General features: G+C 41.6%; 2 protein-coding genes across 5 annotated transcripts; both read left to right on the top strand.

The window, feature by feature from the left end:
* Positions 1-190: 190 nt before the first annotated feature.
* oga (O-GlcNAcase) lies at positions 191-13,313 on the top strand. Of its 4 annotated transcripts, none has more exons than XM_005940647.3 (19): positions 191-707; positions 1,118-1,169; positions 1,261-1,358; positions 1,484-1,614; positions 1,712-1,883; positions 1,981-2,079; positions 2,181-2,465; positions 3,120-3,278; positions 3,383-3,573; positions 3,806-4,066; positions 4,170-4,373; positions 4,849-5,023; positions 6,457-6,510; positions 7,878-7,963; positions 9,076-9,180; positions 9,974-10,065; positions 10,146-10,338; positions 10,435-10,594; positions 10,881-13,313. In XM_005940647.3, the coding sequence occupies exons 1-19, from the start codon at positions 542-544 to the stop codon at positions 11,015-11,017; spliced, it is 2,820 nt and encodes a 939-aa protein (XP_005940709.1). In that variant the 5' UTR covers positions 191-541; the 3' UTR covers positions 11,018-13,313. The 4 variants fall into 4 exon arrangements, with proteins under 4 accessions (XP_005940709.1, XP_005940708.1, XP_014195011.1 ...); XM_005940646.3 differs by having other exon boundaries at positions 192-707; positions 3,806-4,081; XM_014339525.2 differs by lacking the exon at positions 6,457-6,510 and having other exon boundaries at positions 192-707.
* A 1,515-nt stretch (positions 13,314-14,828) lies between these two features.
* Positions 14,829-17,588, top strand: npm3 (nucleophosmin/nucleoplasmin, 3). The gene is made up of 5 exons (XM_005940651.2): positions 14,829-15,031; positions 15,212-15,297; positions 15,409-15,528; positions 15,603-15,696; positions 16,804-17,588. Exons 1-5 carry the CDS (start codon positions 14,959-14,961, stop codon positions 16,911-16,913), a joined length of 483 nt encoding a protein of 160 aa, XP_005940713.1. The 5' UTR covers positions 14,829-14,958; the 3' UTR covers positions 16,914-17,588.
* Positions 17,589-21,192: the final 3,604 nt, after the last annotated feature.

The following is a 21,192-nucleotide window of genomic DNA, read 5'->3' as shown; positions in this document are numbered from 1 at the left end:
TTGAGTAAAAAAACGGATGTCGTTATAATTTTGATGTACATTTTGCCCACAACTGGTTACAAAGGAGGCTAATCCTATCATGCCGTGAACTGAGGTGTAGGCTATATCTTTAACTGTGTAAAATCTTTGCGGTGTTTTGTCACGTACATCTAGTTGTGACTGGTTTGAACTGGTTTCGTGAGCATGCGCACTTGGTGTAAACAGGAAGAAACGACGTAAAGTAGGTCAAATCCACCCATAAAGAAGAGAAAATGCACGGACAGCCACGAGCGAGTGTTTGGTTTTTGTTTACATATTAGCCAAACTAAATGATTATTTGTATCACCTGATAGTAATTTATATCACAGCTTGTAAAACCAGTCGGGGTCTTTGTTTCGAAAAACTCGATAGATTCCTTGCGTTAGCTAACATTAGGCTCAGAGTGACGCGGTTTATTTCCACCAGGTTTGCCTGGCAGCATTCGCCTGCTGACCTACATTTGAAAATATTCCCTGGGTTCGTCGCAAATTTCGTGACTTTTGTATCGAGCGAAACGTCGAAAATGGTTCAAAAAGAAAATACGTTAGAGACTCCTCAAGTGGATGGTGAGCCGAGCCCCAGCCCAGTCTCCGGAGAGCCTTGTGCAGAGGCCCCTGGCCCGGTGGAAGAGACTGTGATCGGAGTCGAAACGACGGGCCTCAGAAAATTTATAAGCGGAGTCGTGGAAGGTAATGTTGGAGAAAGATTATGTATGTAGTTTGGTATCGTCACATATATAAATAAATAATAAATTTGTATCTTAAAATGCAAATATGCTGGTTAATAAAAAAAATTACCCTTTAAAATTTCATAGGCTTACGTGTATATACAACACGATCTAGTTAATCGCATACAATCAGAAGCTAGGCGTCGAAATGCTGCAGTAATTCCGCTGTCTGTCTGTACATAATGAACACAGTGCTACACTTCATGAATTTAAAAGGGACGTCTTTATTTGGGCACATTCCTGAGTAATTCAGAAGATCAGTATTAAGCAGATTCAAGCACGTCGGCACCAAGGGGCAAACTGTTGAAGCGAGGAAACGCACATTAGGACTGCAGGGTGCGTGGAAACTGAATGTCGTGTTTTCTAACGCAGGCTTTTATGGGCGGCCATGGACAATGGAACAGAGGAAAGAGCTGTTCAGGAGGTACTGTGGATCATTTAAGACTGCATGTTGACAGCATTATAGCAGGGTAACTCGGATTGTTTTAATGAGTCTGAAAAAATGATTTTCACAGGCAGCAGAAATGGGGACTGAATACATACCTTTACGCACCCAAAGATGACTGCAAACACAGAATGTTCTGGAGGGAGCTGTATTCAGTGGAGGAAGCAGGTGATTACCAAGAATGTCGTTGGGGAGACGGGGGAATGATTGTATGATACTTTTAAAGTGAGCCAATTGCATATTAATTATAAATGCACAATAATTTACACTTTTGTCTTTCTCCTGTCTCCTAGAGCAACTCATGACTTTAATCGGTGCTGCTAATGAGCATGGGATAGAGTTCATCTATGCCATTTCCCCTGGATTAGATATTACCTTCTCCAACCAAAAAGAGGTTTCTGCACTCAAGAGGAAACTTGATCAGGTATTGCAGCATTTTTATGAAGAACACATTGAAATCCTTCTTGATGGATATCTACAGCAGTTTTCTGTATTTTACTATGTCATTTCTTCCCTTTCAGGTTTCACACTTTGGCTGCAAGTCCTTTGCCTTACTTTTTGATGATATTGACCACAACATGTGCCCTGCTGATAAAGAAGTGTTCAGTTCTTTTGCACACGCTCAGGTTTCTATCACCAATGAAATCTACCAATATCTTGGCGAGCCTGAAACCTTCCTCTTCTGTCCCACAGGTAACTTGTTTTCCTTGTTTTTTGTACCTGCCTTATTTGCTCATTTTGTGTGTGTTTGCGCTACTTGCTCACTTATTTTTCTCACCGTCAAATTCAGAGTACTGTGGAACATTTTGCTACCCAAATGTCCCTCAGTCCCCTTACCTCCACACAGTAGGGGAGAAGCTCCTGCCTGACATTGATGTGCTATGGACAGGCAAGTCTAACAGTTTTCCTTGAAATTGCAAACCTATTCATACATGTCTATGTTGAAGACTTAAAAAGAATAATTATTTGGATATGTTGACTTTTCTGTAGGCCCCAAAGTGGTTTCCAAAGACATCACAGTGGAGTCTATTGAAGAGGTGTCAAAAATCCTGAGAAGAGCCCCAGTAATCTGGGACAATATTCATGCCAATGATTATGACCAGAAGAGACTTTTCTTGGGTCCCTACAAGGGCCGCTCCACAGAGCTCATCCCCAGACTGAAGGGAGTCCTCACCAATCCAAACTGCGAGTTTGAATCCAACTTTGTAGCAATCCACACTTTGGCCACCTGGTACAAGTCTAATATGAACGGTGTGCGCAAGGATGTGGTCATGAGTAAGCAACAGAGACTTCTTTCTTTTGTTTGTTTGTTTAGTTATTCTGCAAATTTCAAAGCATACCACAGACAGAAAAGATCCAGCTTGAAATGAGTGGGTAAAATGTACTTCATTAAGCAATAAGGAAGGAGGGGGAAAAATGAAGATCAGTATGAAATAATTTTATCAAAACCCTTTATGCCTTTGAGGCAAAGGGGTAATTTAACAAAAATAAAACACACAGGGTTTTGAAAATTTGGGTGGGGGTGTACTTATAGTTAGCTGGGGAAATGTAACACCCGATGTAAGGTTTATCGAAACTAGGAAAACATTTCCGCAGTCTGGTTTTAATATACTGTACATCTATTTAAGCTAAGTAATGCTTATACAAGCGCACATGGAGTGAAAAGAATCCTGAGCATTGGATTTCTTAAACGCCTTTCATTAAGTTTAGGCCTCAGCTCCTCATATCAAAGTCTGAAGTCATGGGTAGGTACACAATCTTTAGTTACAAGGATTTTAAAGTTTCCAAAAGTGTCATTATCAGTATAATGCTTATTTTGTGTTGATGCAGTATACTCTCAGTATGAAGTTACTGTCATCTTGCACTGAAATCCAGATTATTAATGGATGTACTTCTGTTTTTTCTCTCCCCACCTTGCCCCTTTACCAGCTGATGGTGAGGACAGCACCGTTTCTATCCAGATTAAGTTGGAGAATGAAGGCAGTGATGAAGAACTTGAGACAGACATGCTCTATAGCCCACAACTTGCTCTAAAACTGGCTCTCACAGAATGGCTTGGGGAGTTTGGTGTGCCTCACCAATACAACAGTAAGTTTAATCTCCATTAATTTTTTTTGTTAATAGAGTTTTTAGCAGCATCACCTGAAATGCCTAAAAACCATACCGTATGCACTGACACTCTGTTCTCACAGGCCGGCAGGTGCCTCAGAGTGGTGCCAAAGGCACGGGCATAGATGTGTCATCCATGACTGCTCCCTCTCTTTGCTCCTCAACAACGGTCACAACTGTGTTCCAGCAGCCCATCATGTCTCCAGCAATGCCTCCTCTGTGCCTGGATCCAATCTCACTTCCTTTGGCAAAAAGACCTCAGGAGGAAGAGGAGGTGGAGTTTGCATTATGACACAGTTGTAGCACTTGTGTGACCTTAACTCAATTGCTAAAAGTACTTGTTTTCTGTTCATGCAGCTCATCACCCAGTAAAATAACCATTGGGTCATTGATTAAAGGGCTAATAATGAAAGTAATTGTCCTCTCTTTATAGTCTGGTACAATCCAGACAGAGGATTGTACCAGACTATCTACAGGTACTTTAACTTTTTACTGGGCATGTGCAGGTGGAGGTGGAAAAGAAGGATTCAGATGAGGAGCCCATGGAGATGGTGGTTGAGAAGCAAGATGAGGCAGAGCCAGAAGCCGAAGTCGACCCAGAAGAGAAGCATGCAAGTCCTATTTTAGCTGACAAGATGGCCGAGGACCTCAAACCTATGGATACAGACAAAGAGAGTCTGGCAGAGTCCAAATCTCCTGAGGAGTCAATTCAAGAGGACTCTGGTAATGATATCGCCCCTATGCAGACAGATGATCAGCTCAAACAGGTGCTGCAAACATTAGTGAGTCATTTCTCCTTTATATCTGCATTTGAAGGCAAAAACCAAATTAAAATGCTTGCAAAGTCTCATTGCTGATTTGGGTCCACAGGAAGTGTTTGTACCAGGGCCCAACGAAAAGGCACTGTTCACAGCAGAGCCTCTTACCCTGGAGGACCTGTGCTTGCTGGCAGAGCTCTTTTATCTGCCTTACGAACATGGACCCAAGGCCATGCAAATGTTAAAGGAGTTCAACTGGCTAAGAGCCAACAGCAGCGTCGTTAGTGTCAACTGCAAGAGGAGAGAATCTGAAAAGGTGGGTGATTTTACTGAAACACGCACATGGAGTGTGTTCAGAGAAGGAGGTCCATTAGATGGCTAGTCTGTTATCAACTAACCACGCTGTTCATGGTGCAGAAAACAAAATGGTGGCTGTGTAGTACCCATACTGCCCATTGGGTGGTGTGGTTATGACGGCAAATGGTGTGCTTGGACTACAGTTTAGTGCTGTGCTTTTTGTGTAAACTATGGCTTCCCTTTCTATGCAGCTTGTTTTGCTTTTAGTTACATATTCACACGTCACAGTGGAAAAGTACAGTTGTAAATAATTTCAACACTCATGGCCTATTGGGACACTTGAATATGATGTGACATGAGTGTGTGTTTTTTGTGTTTTTTTTTTGTTTGTTTTTTTGTTTTTTTTTTTCTTCCTGCTACCACAACTCTTAAGTGGTTTAATGCTTGCCTTTTCCACCAGTATTTATCTTTTTCAAACATTGTGTTGAACACAGGTGACCGAATGGCAGTCACGGGCAGAAAAGTTTGAGGAGATGTGCTGCTCAGTCATCCAGATGTTCACACGGCTATCTAATACAGCTAACCGCACCATCCTGTATGACCTCTACTCTTACCTCTGGGACATCAAGAGCATCATTTCTATGGTCAAGTCTTTTGTCCAGTGGCTCGGTATGTATAAAGGGAACCACGGGGTCCTTATTCTTAGAGAGCAGTAGTTTAGCGTAGAGTCCATTCAAGTGTTGTAATCCTTTACCATTCTCAGGAACACAGTTACATACAAATTACTAAAGCACATTTAAAAAAAAATAAATAAAAAATGAAAGAACAGTGTAATGATGGCTCATTTAGCTGCATGGTTTCCATTCTAGACCTGGACTATGTTATTTTTAAGAATGATATGAGACAACAATCTGAATAACAGTAATATTTCTAATCTTCTGCATCAGTTAATGTAGGATTAGTTTTTGGCAAATATACCCAGCTGAAATTGGTAGCAGGTTATTTGATTAGTTTAGAAATGGGTTAGGTCAAATGCATCACATTTAAATGGATATAAATCTATTAATTGCGCTTTAATTTGTTGATTTTTTTCCCCCTTTTTTTCTAATCTGACTGAATGCTGCTTGCACTGCTGCTGTGCTCCCTTTTATTCCACAACAATTTGCTCCATGTTTGTCTAAACTGAGTATCTGTGGAGAAAATGTCCCAGCAGGGTTACTGCTGCTTGCTGTGTATCCAGTAACATCACTGCTGCGTTCCCACACAGACACTTGCTTCCATTTCTCCGTCTGTGGGGATGGGCACAGGGGAAATCCCAACCCCCCTCCCTTCCTCCATGCCCTAGCGCGCACGCGAGCTTGGAGAGCAAGTTGACTGACTCAATGTGGAAGGCCATTCTGGTGCATAAACAAGGAATCAGAAATATCTAAATTGTCCTTAATATGAATTGCATGCATATATTACAAGAAGGTTGTTGGATTTTTAAGCTACTGAATCATGTGCTCACTCTGTATCAGAGGAGAATGCATCACATTGTAAAAGAGGATATTCTTTCTTTCCCTCCCACTTTCATCTCTCTCTATCTTAAATTAGTCTTTCAGGTGATGTCCTGTGATACAGCATGAGTGACATGGAGTCTTCTCATGACATCTCCATATTTTCATGGAGTGTTTGTTTGTTAGTCTGAAGCACCAGCATGGCCTGTAGGTTACTCCCTGTAACCCAGTTTCATTCACAGGTTTCTGTCCTGTCTGGCTATATGGTAAAGCTGAGGTCTCTGGCCCACAGTACACAGCAGGCAGCATACCCACACTGGCAAATCCACATTAAAAGTCCACACTGCCGGCTTGATGCTTCAGTAAATGGTCTTAAACGCTCAAGCCTCACCAAAGAAGTTAAAGCCCCATAAATATAGTTACCTGCATGAAGTTCCTAAATATTGACTTCTGCTTTTGCTATTAGCATTCATTTCATCAGTCCCCATATTTTCCCCCCTAGTGGAAGCTGTGCAGCCGGCACTTAGTCACAACCTCCCTGGTTATTGCACTGAGAACACTTACTAATAACTATTTTCTACTGTTTTCTCCCTTCACTATGTACAGATGGAAGAATCCACAGTACAAGTTTCTACTGCTATTGGATCGACAGTGGCCGGTGTATGCATATGCAGGCGTTGTCTCTTATGTTCATGTATCAAATTGATCTTTGTAGTTTTATTTTAAAGCTAAAAATTTAAAAGTAAAGGAAAGATTTGGAGGAAAGCAAGCTGCCCTCTGGATGAAGTCACATTTTGCGCAGCGATTTTAAAGTCTGAATACTAAGTGTTAACTCCCAAATTTCTCTTTGGCAGCATCTCTCTAACTTGTTTTTTTGTTTCTGTCAGTAGGCCTGTAGAATTGGCTCAGACCAGCCAGATGCACTCACTCAAGGGACCTTACACTTGGTTTTATTTATATTTAATATGTAATATTTGAGTGGACTCACCCTAAAAGGGGGGGGGGCAGAAAGACAAAAGAACAAATGTTCCATGTTATTCTGCATAAATGTCACAGTGCTGGATCGGTGCCGTTGCACTACATAATCGGCTAGTCTTTTGCGGTACCCTTTGTGGTTTTTAATCTGGATATCCAGGTTCCCAGTTCCTTCCTGTGGCTGCATCTGTATGCTGTGTTGTCAGTTCATCAAAGGAAATGTTTTAGGTATCAGGGAGAGATTTACATGTAAAGCACTGTTAGGTGTCCTGCACGCGCGCTGCATTTGTCTGGTCACATGACAGGGCTTCTTGTCAACCAGGGGTTGGTTTTTATTAGCAACTTGAATCAGAAGCTTGCTCATTTGTCTTTATATTGATTGGGTTTTAATAATAAGCTGAGAGGTCCTTTAAGTCTGGAAATGCTGATCATGCTGCCTCTCGTCTTCCTGGTTTTTAATGACTTGTGCTACCCCCGTCATGTGACAAGGCAGATAAAATGAGAATGTGACTTCACACAAGGTGCTAATATCAGTGGGGTGACGGCAGCTAAAGCTTACTTTGGTAGCCCATAGACGGATTTTATTTTTTTTTTTTTATCTCCCCCCGCCCTTCCCCCCCCTCTGTATTGGTCATGAAGTCTGTCAGCTTCTCAAATGAGAATTGCCCTCCTGAAACACTGAAAATGAAAGACCTGCATCAAATAACTTGCCACGTGGACACCATGTCACATGGAGCTTTTGGGTAACGTTTTGCATTTACAAAGGTGCAGAGCAGTTTTTTGTAAAAGTAATGTGCATCTTGCACCAGATTCCTTCTAGCATATATAAGCTTTAGATGCTTGAGCCCCATTTGATTGTAAAATATATTCTCTACATATAATTCCAAATTGGGTCCTTTTTTTATGTTTTAATGATTAAAAAAAATAAAAATTCATAAATATTTTGCTATTAGATATATGACCCCCTTCATTCTCATCTCCCCACTCCCTTCATCTGTATCAGAGAGCCCCATCCTGTGGTAACAATGTCCGCTTGGCTCTGCTCCTAACAGGGTGTCGTAGTCAGTCCTCAGCACAGTTCCTTAGAGGAGACCAAGAGCCATGGGCCTTTAGGGGAGGTCTAGCAGGAGAGTTCCAGGTATCTAATGCACCGAATTTACAGCAATCAAATGGAAAAAAAAAAAAAGAGAGAGAAAAAAAAGAGTGCTGTGAGCAAAGACGACGATGGTATTATGTGCATAGGTATGAAGGGGTTTGGTCTGTCAAAGGTGAGCTGATTGCAGTGAGTTATGCTCACGACATCCAGGCTCCATCCCCTCCACTTGATCTCCAAATATGTTTGTGCCCTGGCATTACTTTGGGATATTGGCAATATCTGTGAGGGGAGTGGGTGACCTGAATTCCATGCTGGGAGGGGAAAAAGACAAACAAACTTAAAGCCAGTGTTTGGCGTGGCATCTTCTGATTGTGTTGCTGCTTCTGATCAATTTTGGTTTCTTTCAGCAACTGCTGAAGGAGATGCTGCTTTTCCCTGGCGCATGCAGCGCAAGCGAGTATGGTTAGGTTTTATTTTCATGACATATCATTTCTTTGCAGGAAAGCACAGCGCTCAAAGCCAGCCCTTTGCGAGCGCACGCGCAAGCATCGCAGCGCCAGCGAGAACGCAAGCATGTACGCGATGAGAGAATTCCATGATTAAACACATCAGTCCAGTCTAAAGTGGTGTTTCCAGCCCAGACTCCCAATGGCAACCAAAATGCTGTTGAGTGACTCAGTTGGCAATCATTTAATTCCCCGCTTTGGTTTTTTGTTGCTTGGAGTTCTCTCGGTCTTTCTGCGCTAGCATCATTATTTTTCTCAACAGGAGGGTCCTGCGCAGCGAAGTATTGCGATGCCTTACAAAAGGGAAAGGAGCATCTCCTTCAGCCAGTAAAACCTTAGTCAGACCAAAACGCGAGCCTTTTTTTTTCTTTTTGTTATGTTTGCAAATGTCTGTTTGTAGTTGGTGCTGTGTTTCTTTAGCGAAAATGAGAAAGAAGTGAGGTTTGCTCTTGTTGTCCACTGTCAGGTCAACAAGGAACAACAGTTTATATACTTAAGTTGTCTTCAGACTCCAAAGCACTTTTCTGTCTTTAGTTCCTTTTGGGTTGATAGTGGTTCAACTTGGCAAACACACAGTGAGGCAGTCAGCCAGACTAGCACGACACCTTTTCCCTGTGAAACTGACCCTCCTCATTTTGATATCCACAGCGATTGTTGCCAATAGATGGGGCAAACGATCTTTTCTACCAACCTCCACCTTCATTGCCATCCTCAAAAATCTATACCATAAGGCCGTACTTTCCCAAAGATGAGGTGAGATACTTGTTGTTTTTGTTTGTTTTGTTTTTTTAGTTAAGCCACACTCCTGTAGTCCTTTTTATAACAGTTGTCAAGCACGGCAAAATTGTCTTGTCTTGAAGGAATTTCTTTAGCTTTGGCACGTTTACTTGTTAATTGATTAGGTTTGCTCATTAAATGTCACAAAACAGTTTGTCACCAGACCTCAGATATTTGTATAAGTATCCTGTCGTCTTCCCCTCATTTCACATAAGTGACAAAATGTTGAAGCTGCAACATGTCTGTCTTGGACATCCACATGTTTTGTATGAAACGGATTTACTTCTGGAAAATCCCTTCTAACTAATATGTGACCATATTTTGTATTTCGTCACTTATTTAGTTCCTCTGAGTCTTTATTACATTATCTAGCAAAAAAAACCCCACCCTATAAGCAGTTTTTGCCAGGCCTTCAGCACTTTTTCAAATTTTGATGACCATGAAGCTGCGTATTGCCAACATGCGTTGAACACATTAAAACAAATGAAACAAAAAATGAGACGGTAACATTGCATTCACAGGGGATGTTTAAATTTAAAAATAAAATAAAAAAAATGTGGGATTTATTATAAATAATGGATTTTTGTCTTTATATTGATTGTAGTGAAAAGCTACAAAAGTCTGGACCAATATTAATGTAAAATGCAAGCTGAGTAATTCGCAGAATCCATATAACTTATGAGTCACTTATTCAAGTAGAGTTAAAGTTGCTAAACTTGGTGTGAACGCAACGGTTTCATTAACAGCTGTTATTGGTCTCATTATGCAGACTGCAGTCTATAAAATATGTAAAGAGATGTACTGTGAAGGCACGGAGGATGTACCATTCTCTGATGACGATCCTGACCTCATAGGAGACAGGTAAGAAAAGGCACATGCATTTGTTTGCAGTCAACACATTTCCCCATTCCCCTTATTAAGGCTTTAATCTGTGTTCACAGGTTAGTAGGAGGTCTCCTGACACTAAGTTCGGACTATGGGTTTGTGTTGGAGGATGATGAAGGGATCTGTGGTTATGCTCTCGGCACCGTAGATGTTAAACCCTTTATCAAGAAATGCAAGTTGAGCTGGATTCCCTTCATGCAAGAGAAATACCACAAACCTGACTGTGATAAGGACCTCACAGAGGCTGAGGTATGCTTATAATCCATTTCTTTCTATCGTAATATTGAGCGTTATGATTGTGCGTCCTTTTATTAAGATTACTAAAGCACTTTTTCATTATTGTAGAAGATGATACTGAGTTTCCATGAAGAGGAGGAGGGTCTGCCGGACTCTTTCCTCTCCAACTTTCCCTCTCTCATCAAGGTTGACGTTCACGCCAAAGTCACTGACCCCAGTGTGGCCAAAAGCATGATGGGCTGTCTGTTATCTTCTCTTAAGGCCAACGGTAGGTAGCAGCCAATCGTGTCTTTAGCCTCCTGCCTCATAACCACTCCATAGAAGTATTGATTCATTAAGTTTATTTTTCAAGTTTTAGTAAAGTGGAAAACAAAGGTTCACTTATCTACATGTAATGTGTGCATGAGGCCGAAGTCCAAAACGACAAGATTAGAAGCCTAGATGACTTTTTTTTTTTTTTTATCATAAAGGCTTCTTTACCCCTTTTAGATTTACTGTAAATAAACCAAGGGTAGTGAACTTTGGTTCTCTTTTCTGTGTCCTTTCTCTCTCAGGATCCCACGGCTCGTTCTGTAAGGTTCGACAGACTGATAAGCGAATGTTGGACTTCTATAGTAAGCTGGGATGCTTTGAAGTGGCCAAAATGGAGGGCTTTCCTAAAGACGTCATCATTATGGGCCGTAGCCTTTGAAGAAACATCCTGCAACAATGACGGACAGAGCGAGTTGACATAGTTTAAATGCGTTTGCTACCTTCATGAGAAAACTTTCATGGTGATTTTTATATCACGTTACCAATCTGGGCTCTTTTTAGGATTTGTGTGGAAGCACAGCGGATGCCTGTGCCCCCCCCCTTAGATGTTTTGGCTCTACTGGATTCAGCACGTCGAAGACCAAGGAGTGATCTGTAATCTCTTTCACTCAGTAACACATAAGTGGAACCCCTTCTCTGATCCCACTATTCCTTCCTAGGAGGAAGGAAAGAGGAAGGAAGAGATGACTCCTTGAGACCTTCTTAACCCACCTCCCCCCCCCCCTTTTTTTTTTTTTTTTTTTTTTTCCATTTGGTTTTTTTTTTTGTTTTTAAAAATCCAGTGGCCATTACATGAATTTTACCCGCATGCCTGAAATCGGCGTCTGTATCTGAAGGCTGAGCTGTGAAATGAGGGTAGCCCGCATCTAGTGTCGTAACTACCGCTACATCCTGCTTTCCCAGATGTGACATGGAGAAATGGTATAGTCGTTGGCTTAGGTGAAACATCTTTATGCAGGATGTGAAGTGCTGTTTGAGAGTTTGCCTTTCGTTTTCACATCGTGGTATTTTCGGTCGCTCCACCACATACTTGGAGATGGATGCCTTTTAGGTAGTGTGTTTCTGACAAAATTGATCTGAAGCACTGTGTGTGTACACATGAAGGGTGAACAGTTGTAGCTTTTTAAGGTTTTGCCAAGCTCTGAATTAAATTGTTGCCACAGGCCAACAAAGCAAACGTCAAAGAGGTCCTTTTGAATTTCTGTTCTAGTAGTAGACATTTGGAAAGCAATAAAAGCTTTCATGTGTTCATTAACATGTTTTTCAGCCATTGCCTTTTTGTTCCTTGCCTTATCATTTTAGCTTATAATTTCAAACACAGCTAGAGATGGCACGTTGACCTTGTTGTTTTTCAAATTCCAGAGATGTAGCCTCACACTCACAGTAAAGCGTCTTGGTTTTTGCTCTACCAGATCCATAACGCAAGCACAGAAACCCTTCAGTAAACTAAGCTGACTAAAAAGCTGATATTGTACCATTTTTAGTTAAGTTAAATTCTATGTTTATCTAATATTGTTGAAATGTTTGTCTTTCTAACTTTGCGTAGTTAAAATGTCAAATTTACCACAGTTTGTTTCGTTCCTGTTTGAAAGCACGAATGTTTAAATCGACACTTCCTGAGAGTAGTACACCACGGGACCAAAATGTGTTAGGCTTTTTGCGTTGCTTTGTTGTTGGTTTTTTGTTTGTTTTGTTTTTTTTTTCTTTTTGGTTGAAATGATGAAGAATCCGAAATCTTCTGTTCCTCCACTAATATGAAACTGCTCATTTCACCAGACCTGACGGGCAAATTCACTCATGTCATCCCTTAATGCTTTGTTTCAGCGTTGCATACCAGTACATGTATTTTCAGCTGCGTTTCAGCAAGGCGCTCTTGGGATCACTGAGGTTGTTGAATCCTGTCACCAAATGTGAAAATGGCAATGGTTTCAACACTGTTTAGTTCAGTTGACGTGGTTTGGAGCCGAAATTCATACCCTTCCTCCCTCACAAGCTCTTCATTGAATGTGTTTTTAAGTCAAAGCTATAATTTGCTTTTATGAATTTTTTTTTTTTCTTTTAAAAAGCACTGTCACTCATAGGAGTGTTTAACCGGTTAACTGAGGATCTGTGGTTGTTACTCAGTAGCTGCCTGCCAATGTGATGTTTTGAAACTGTGCATTCATAATGTGCATGAGTTGTAATGGATTTGTTGTGGCAGATGCTAGGAAAAAAAAATAACCTCATCTTCATGCTACATAGAGGAAGAAGCATGCCACTCAGCCCTATGAATATAATACTGTTGTTCTCAGACAGTCTGTAAACTCTGTCGATCATAAAGTGTTGTTTTGTTTTCTATATTGAAACTGATGCTGGTTTAGTTAATCTCTTGTCCTGTACAGCCGTTTTACCTGTCAGCCAGGTGTGAAACTCCCCCACGGGATCTGCTATCTGTCTGCTGAAACAGCAGTATAATTTTCACACTTGTCTTAAATGGTTCATTTTGCAGTTTGCTGATGCTTGAGCTTTCTCCTCTGCCAACTAGATTTGATTAATACTTGGCTGTGAAAGAGAAAGGGCTCCAGTGGTAGATTTTCAGTTAAGGGGTGGGGGGATCATTAAAGTGAGTTTTCCATTGTAAAGTTTGTATGTAAAGTATATAAAATGGAAAAACTAATAAACGATAAGTGACTGTTGCTTTGTCCTGTGTGCCACTATTTATCTAGAAATATTTTTTTAATACCTGTCTGCAGTGAAAGATTTCATGTAAGGTTTTTAGAAGTAAAGGGAAAGTAATATCTTTACATAAAGGAATATTGACCTGTTCAGATGGGTCGAAGTGACCTTTGGTTTAATGTCCTTGTTAAAAGAATCTTTATTGCAAACAATTATGTAATAATCAACAGCCAGTGGTTAGGTATACCTCTTCAACTAGTTATTAAGGCAAATATCTAATCGGCCAATCACATGGCAGCAACTCAGTACCTTTAGGCATGTAGACATGGTCAAGATACCTGCTCAAAATCAAACCAAGCATCAGAATGGAGATAAAAGGTGGTTTTTTTTTTTTTTGGTTTTTTTTTGGTTTTTTAAGTGACTTGAAATGTGCAATCTGTGATGCCAGACAGGCTGGACTGAGTATTTAGAAGCTGGTTATCTACTGGGATTTTTCCCAAAGTAATTTCTAGGGTTTATAGAAAGTGGTTTTAAAAATCAAAATCAGTGAGTAGCAGGTTTTTGGTTTTTTTTGTTTTTTTTTAAACGTAGAAATGACTTGAGGTCAGAGGAGAATAGCCAGACTGCTTTTGAGCTGATATGAAAACAACCATAACCACTGATTTACAACCAGTGTGTGCACAAGAGCATCTCTGAACACTGAAGCAGATGGCTTACAGCAGCAGAAGACCATGCTGGGGTGCCACTCATGTCAAGTAAGGGCAGGAACCCAAGGCTGCAAGTTACATGAGATTGCCAGAACTGGAAAAAACGTTCTGGATTTCTGCTGCAACATTTGTAATGGTATGATCAGAATTTGGCATTAAAAAGCTGAAAGCACGAGCTCATTCCTGCCTTGTATCAAAGATTCAGGCTCCTGGTGGTAATGGTGTGACGGGTGTTTTCTCTGCACACTTTGGGCCCCTTAGTACCAACTGAGCATCATTTAAACACCAGTCTGAGTATTGTTGCTGACCATGTCCATCCTTTTATGACCACAGTATGTCCATTTTTGATGTCTGCTTCCAACAGGATAACACTCAATGTCACAAAGCTCAAATCATCTCAAACTGGTATCTTGAACATGACACTGAGTTCACTGCACTTAAATGGCCTCCACAGTCACCAGATTTCAACAACAGAGCACCTCTGGGATGTGACGGAGCATGAGATTCCCATCATGGATGTGCAGCAACCATGATGGGAACGTGCAACGTGTGGTGCTGTAATGTCAATATGGACAAAAATCTCTGAGGAAGGTTTCCCCCTGGGTGAATGTATGTCACGAAGACAGCTCTGAAGGGACTAAGTTTAAGCAGATATTATTAGCATTAGCAGATAGTATTGTTCACCTGTAATATTCTATATTTCACTGTATTTTACATTAAGTTCAATAGTTTTTAAGTTTATTAGCCACCGCTGTGAATCAGCTCAGGTAAATGAGAAGTTCATCACGTGTTTTACTCAGCCAGCGGCAGCGCCTGATTTCTGTAAAAGGAGGCACGGGCGCGCACTGATGACGTATCAGGCACGCGTGTAGGCTGCGACGTGCTTGTTATTTATCGTGGAGAGCTCATTAGACAGGAAAGCGCCAGCAGAATACTTAACTTTCACCGCTTCTGCAAAATGTCTTTCCACGACGATGAATCCTCGGACGTCGGACCGAGCGGTCAATCCAGGCTGGAGAGCTTCCTGTTCAGTAAGGGCTGTTAAACAGTCTGTCAGAGATGTTCTGTAGGCGCACACGTGGGTTTCTGCTGTGATGTTCCTACAGAAATTTCTCCCTCCTTGTTTTACTGGGGATTTTGTTTTGGGTTGTTTTTGGGGTTGGGGTTGGGGGGCGGTGTTAATAAAATCCGTTGTCTTACTGTTATTCCAGGTTGCGAGCTGTCCTCCAAAGTACCTTTCTACACTTTCCAAGGAGATGAGGAGGAGGACCTGGAGCACTTCCTTGAACTCAGAACAGTATGTACAGTTTTGTTACCATCATTGGGATTTACCAGCGGCACGAACACACTAGTCAGTCACACTTTAGTCTGTCCGCAACAGTGATGTTCGGTGTTGTGATTGCTGCAGGCTTGCTTGGGTAACGGTGCCAAGGAGGAGAGCAATGTGGTGGAGGTGACAGCCATGAACCACCAAGGAAAGACGATCTCGGTGCCCATTGCCAACCTTCACATCAAGTGTCTCCCCATGGTGTGTAAACTGAGGCTGATGTGCCACACAGCTGAAGTTTGATCTGTCTTAACTTTGATGCTTTCTGTCGACAGGTGAGTCTGGGAGAGTTTGAGCTGAAAGCCCCAGTCACCATCCGACTCAAGGCCGGCACAGGGCCAGTTTCTGTCAGTGGGCTACACCTTATTGGTAATACTCTACTTTCTTTGTGCTTTAACACTTTAACACTGCCAGTACTGACATTCTAAGAAGCTCACTGACAATATCTCATCTGTTTTCAGCCCCTTCATTGTATTTATATCAAAATGATAGTAATCAGTGAATAATAAGAACTGATCCAGTGCAGGTACTCTGCTTTTCAAACTGAGTTGGCTGACCCAAATAAACATGCAGCAGGAATTTTGTATTTTTATTTGTAGCTGATTATAAAAAATTGAATTCCTCTGCTTGACATTTAAGGAAGTTTGAAGACTGTAACAGTAGTTTACCTTTTTTCTTTCTTTTTTTTTTTTTTGGTGTAGCTACATAATCAGAGACGACCCTTACTAACTTCTGATGCAAACCCGTTCATTTTGTTTTATAAGCAGCTCCAGCTTATTCATCGTACTTTTAAAAGAACGTTTACTCGAATTAAGTCCCCCTACCCCCGAGACGTTCCCCCTCTCATACAAGAGCCTTCTTCAGTTCTACAAGCTGATTGGGAATCTCAGGTATTTAACCTCCACTGGGGTTATCACCTTGGAGGCGGTCCTGACACTTCTACGTGAACCTGAAAATCAAGCTTAGTTGCCTTCGGCTTAAGTGCTTAACACCTATGATATTTTGAAAAAGATCTTTTGTACCTCACAGCCTTTGAAAAACGACAGTCTAAAGCGGCGGCTTTGGGATCCAAACGCATTTAATTTTCAATACAGATGAATGCTATGAACGTCCTGTATAGTGAAACACCTGAAGTAACCTTGGTGCTCCCTCACCCTGCTAGACAAAAGGTTAAATATGTCTCTGGGCAATAAAACTTTGTAAAAGAAATCTGCAACTTACATCTTACAATTTTATTTCTTCTGCTGTTTCAAGTTAGTGTGTGCGTGAGGGTCAACTGTGAGGGCACATTCAGTAAAGCGACCTTTCTGGCCCTTAAAGAGTTCACCATTTTCTATGTTTTTTTTTTTGTTTTTTTTTCAATATGAAACAAAATAACAGAACATTTAAGGGCCAAGTCTCGCACACGCAGTCGAGATGGTGGTACCAGGATTCGGTGTAACACGGTGAGCTGACATTTTCTCCTGATCTTCTCAGCCACACAGGTCGAAGACTCCGATTTGTCTGAGGAAGAAGATGAGGAGGAGGAAGAAGAAGAGGAAGAGCTGCCTGCTATCAAACCAGCAAAGAAGAAGCAGAAGCAATAGGTGGAGGGTTCACCGATGGTTTTGTTTTGTTTTTCTGAAATGGCTCACTCTCTGATGCATTTTAAGAAATAACACTTTTTTTTTTGTACCAGACGGACACATTTTACAAAGTTCCCACTTCTTCCACACCAGCCGCGAGAATGCTGTGTGTGGTGGCAGCTAATGGTGCAGTCGGAGGAATCACGACTGGCTCTGATGTTCTCGCCTCTCCTCTGTTTCTCACTGCGAACATTGCAGCAGTGTAACTCGCTTGTAGAAGAACTGTTTTGTTTTTTGTTTTTTTTGCTACCCACAGTTTTATACTGTATATAATTCAGTCACCACTGAAGGTAGTGGAAGAGGTGTCTTTTTACCACCAGCGGATCCCGGTATTGTTTAAAAAGGCCGATCTGGTAAAAAATAAATAAATAAAAACGTTGTCGTCCACTTATCAGACGGGAAAGAAAATGCGTTCCAGCTCAAACCGAGTGGTGCAGACGGATGATGATGTGCGTACGTCTTGATTCGTAGGAGTGTCACCCGATTCCTGCCAGTTGTAATATCAGAATACTGTTTTTCTACGTGATGTTTCAATCCTAAATGTGAAGATTTGTACTTAAAGTCAGAACAAGAAAGCAATTTTGTCCAAATAAATGAGAAATCCCAGCACAATAAATAAAATCCAGTTTGTCCGTTTGTGGTTTGCTTTCTGAAAGCTCAGAAAATTTGTACAATTTAGGCCAGCGCTGCTTTTTTTTTTGTTGTTCTCCAAAGGTTGATTCTGTTCATCTGGACGTAGCATTTTCAGTGGGAGAAACCGAAAAGAAGCAGTCGGCTGAGACTGAAGAAGTCACTTGGATGAGTGACAAAACATTTCTCCCACTGAAAACGCTGCGTCCAGATTAACAGAATCAACTTTTGGAGCTTTACTTACCTGGATGATTGAGTATGCATCAAGATGTTTGTTTTTTTTCTCAAATGTCTTTGTTAAAGCTCCTGAAACTACAGCCATCTGAAATATTCTTCTTTAGCTCAGAGCTGAACCCCTGCTCAAAGTCTTGTCTAGCACATCCTAAAGATTCTCAGTGTGGTCAGCATCTGTGGTCCAGTCTGTGTCTCATGGTTACCGATCCTACTACTACTACTGCCCGTCACCGCTGCCAAAGGTAGGTCTCCAGAGATTTCTGTCCTGGGCCATTCTTTCCAGCTGTAGCCCATCTTCTTTGCCGGCCCTCGAGGCCTGGAGTTCAACACCTGTGGCGTAAAGCATACCCTACCCAGCACCATCTTCTCTTCCTGATTTCCTACTGAGAGTTGACAGGTTCCTTTCCATAGTTTGATGTTACTGATTAGGTCTGGCCAGCTAACGTGGAGTAACCTGAGACAGCTGTTGAGGAATGTCTGGATTTCTCTTTTTGAGGTTTTATTTGTCTTCCAGGTTTCAGCCCCGTAGAACAGTACTGACTTTATAGCTGGAGTTGAACAGTTGGATCTTGGTAGTCAGGTTCAGCTCTCTCCAGGGGACTTCCACTAAGGATGATTGTGATGTAAAAGGCTGGATCAGCTTCCTGATCCAGCCTTTTACAATTTAAGCCTGATAAATCTCAACATTGTCATCTTGGAATATGCCCAATGCTGTCAGGAAAGAAAGAAAAAAGGTCAATCCCAAATATTCAGGCAGCGGAAGCTAGACCTCAAGTCTAATGGGAGGCTCTTATCTGCACTCTCCAGTAAAAAGAAACATGTTGGCATTTATTTTGCCGGACAGTGCATATTCAGTTCCAAAGTATATCTCTTTAACTGTAATAAAAGGTTTTCAAAATGATCATATCCAAAACTCAATTTGGCAGAAAGGAAGTAAAAGCAACAAACAAGCAGCAGAGAAATACAAAATAGAACCACAAGCAAAAAGCCGGGTCCATAAAAATTCGTCCAACTGCAGTTAACTAGCCTGCGCAACAGTACTCGCCAGGTTGTCCATAAACCACCAACAATAGAGAGATCGGGGTGTTTGAAGGGTGAGAAGGAAAATAGTGAGGACAGTAAAAGTTTTATGAAGGCAGATACAGTCAGCTTGCATCCTGAATTAGCTTCATATTATCTGCAAGAGTACTTTTGTGTAAAGGCACGATCTTTGCAGGGTAGCTGGAGCGAACTGTTGAACCTGCAGGTCAGAGCCACCTCACTCAACCTCACTGATGTCCATTGTGCTTAGAATGTATCTGAATATACAGCCTTTGAGAGCTTCCTCATCACACATAATGCACTTTTGAATGTGTTTCTTAAAATGCTTCACTGTATAAGAGTTTATCTGAATGATAACGGTCGTTTGCCAGTAAACCATTCAAAGTCCATTCAAAAGTTGTCAGTCAGCGTGCATAAAGATAAGACAAGAGGAAAAGGACATCATTGGTGAACCCGACTCAACTGTCAGCTGGACGTGCTTTGTTCACTTTATCAAGCCGAGCAGCACCTCTGAGGATGCAATATGAGTGCAAAAACCTGCAGTCCCAATTTGGCAACTTGTATGTCTGTTTTTTTTTTTTTTAATGTATTCAATACTCACAGACTTACTGGTTAAAATATCCAACTGAAACCACTTACAGCCTGGTATTTGCCACTGGATGTTACTTCGTTCCTATGATTTGTAATACCATGTGCCACATCATCAACACACCCATCTAGTTTTTCTAACTAGATGGGTGTGGTTCTTAAGAGCTTTAAACAGAAAAGGTACCTGGACTTAAGTATGTTTCACCTCTCATAAAAGAGGTGTCTTCAGTTCTAAGAACAAAAGGTGGAGAGTCCCAGGTAGCAGGTTTACCAGAGAAGCTCATGAGAATTTTCTCCAAGAATGACCCACCAATGCCCTTCAAATCCAGCCATATCTTTAGAAATAAACACTATATCCCGAGAAAAAAACTCCCAAATACAAGCTAAATAAGACTGTATGCTGTGCAGTGCAGTGAAGAGTACTTGGATTGCTACACAGGAGAGACCAGACAGCCACCCCACAAACACATGGCTCATCATAGAAGCTCAGCTGTACACCTGCACTTAAAACATAAAGGTCATCCATGTCCTCCTTTACTGTGAACGACCATCATTGAACAGAGGTGGTGTTTCAGGACACCAACTGTCAGCCGCCTACAACGCAGTCTTTGAGAACCCTTCCCACGCACTTCAAACCCGATTCAGACTTAGCCTCAGGTGACCTCAAAGGTCACATTATATAGTAGGGCAAGGTTCACAGTGGTTTCACACTTAACCCCCAGTGATGGTAATCACCAACGCCTTTTTCCACACCTTGATTCATGTGATGACACACATGATCAACAGCAGGTCAACAACCACCTCCAAAGGGACAACCCCCACTAAGGGTTAAATACCTGAGACTCTCCACCTTTTGTTTTTAGAATTGAAGAAGCCTCTTGGATGAGAGGTGAAATGTCTTCACACACTTAAAGAAGTCCGTTTGCCTTCTTTTTTCAAGCCTTTAAGACTACCATGAACTGGAGAACCTACACAGCCATGCATACTGAGTGGTTACTTGCAAAATACATAAACTGCTGTCCAAAGTTTTGCCAACTTATTTTTTTTATAGTGAGTTGGAAATTGTAAAATCCTTTTAAACACAGACATCTATACTGATCATCTCTTCACAGTGATGGGCAGCAGTCCCACAGAAGAAAAGCTGAGGGAGCGATTGCTTACAAGCAGCACTGCCAGATGTCCGAAAAAGGCTAACGCCACCACAAGCTATGCTGCCACTACGGTGACTTGAGAAATGGGCACCTGTGCAGCTCCCTTGACGGCAGCTTTCTGCTACCTGCAGACCAGTAAAGCCATCTTTTTCTCTAGTCTGTGAGGGGAAAAAACAACACATGCACTAACCCCACACTACGTTACATTACCTGCTCTGGATTTTGGATGAGTGTATGTGTCACACCTTTTGGGAAGATTCACCAGATTCCACACCACTACAGTTTAAAAACCTCGGTGATGCGTCACACAGCAAATCAGCGTGTAACAGTCTTCCAACTAGTTAATGTCACCTTCACTCGGAGCAGGTGGTGCTGCTTCTTATTTTCTGACTCATAAACCACATCCAACTGGTCGGTGCTGAGTGGGAGTTTTGTGAACCTTTGCAGCACTTTTATTGCTTATCAGGGTTTTATGGTTCAGCATCTGCGTGGGGCATTAAACGCTCACTTTCAAGTAGAGGTTACAGCTGTGTCCAGAGCAGCGCTTGGGTCTGTGACAATATACTGACTAACACAGGGAGGCCAAATCTACTGCT

Source organism: Haplochromis burtoni, unplaced genomic scaffold, assembly GCF_018398535.1.
Source record: "Haplochromis burtoni strain Fernald_Lab_line unplaced genomic scaffold, NCSU_Asbu1 Contig_296, whole genome shotgun sequence".
Taxonomy (NCBI): domain Eukaryota; kingdom Metazoa; phylum Chordata; class Actinopteri; order Cichliformes; family Cichlidae; genus Haplochromis; species Haplochromis burtoni.
The sequence above is the reverse complement of the archived record's forward strand: the minus strand, read 5'-3'. Positions and strand labels throughout refer to the sequence as shown.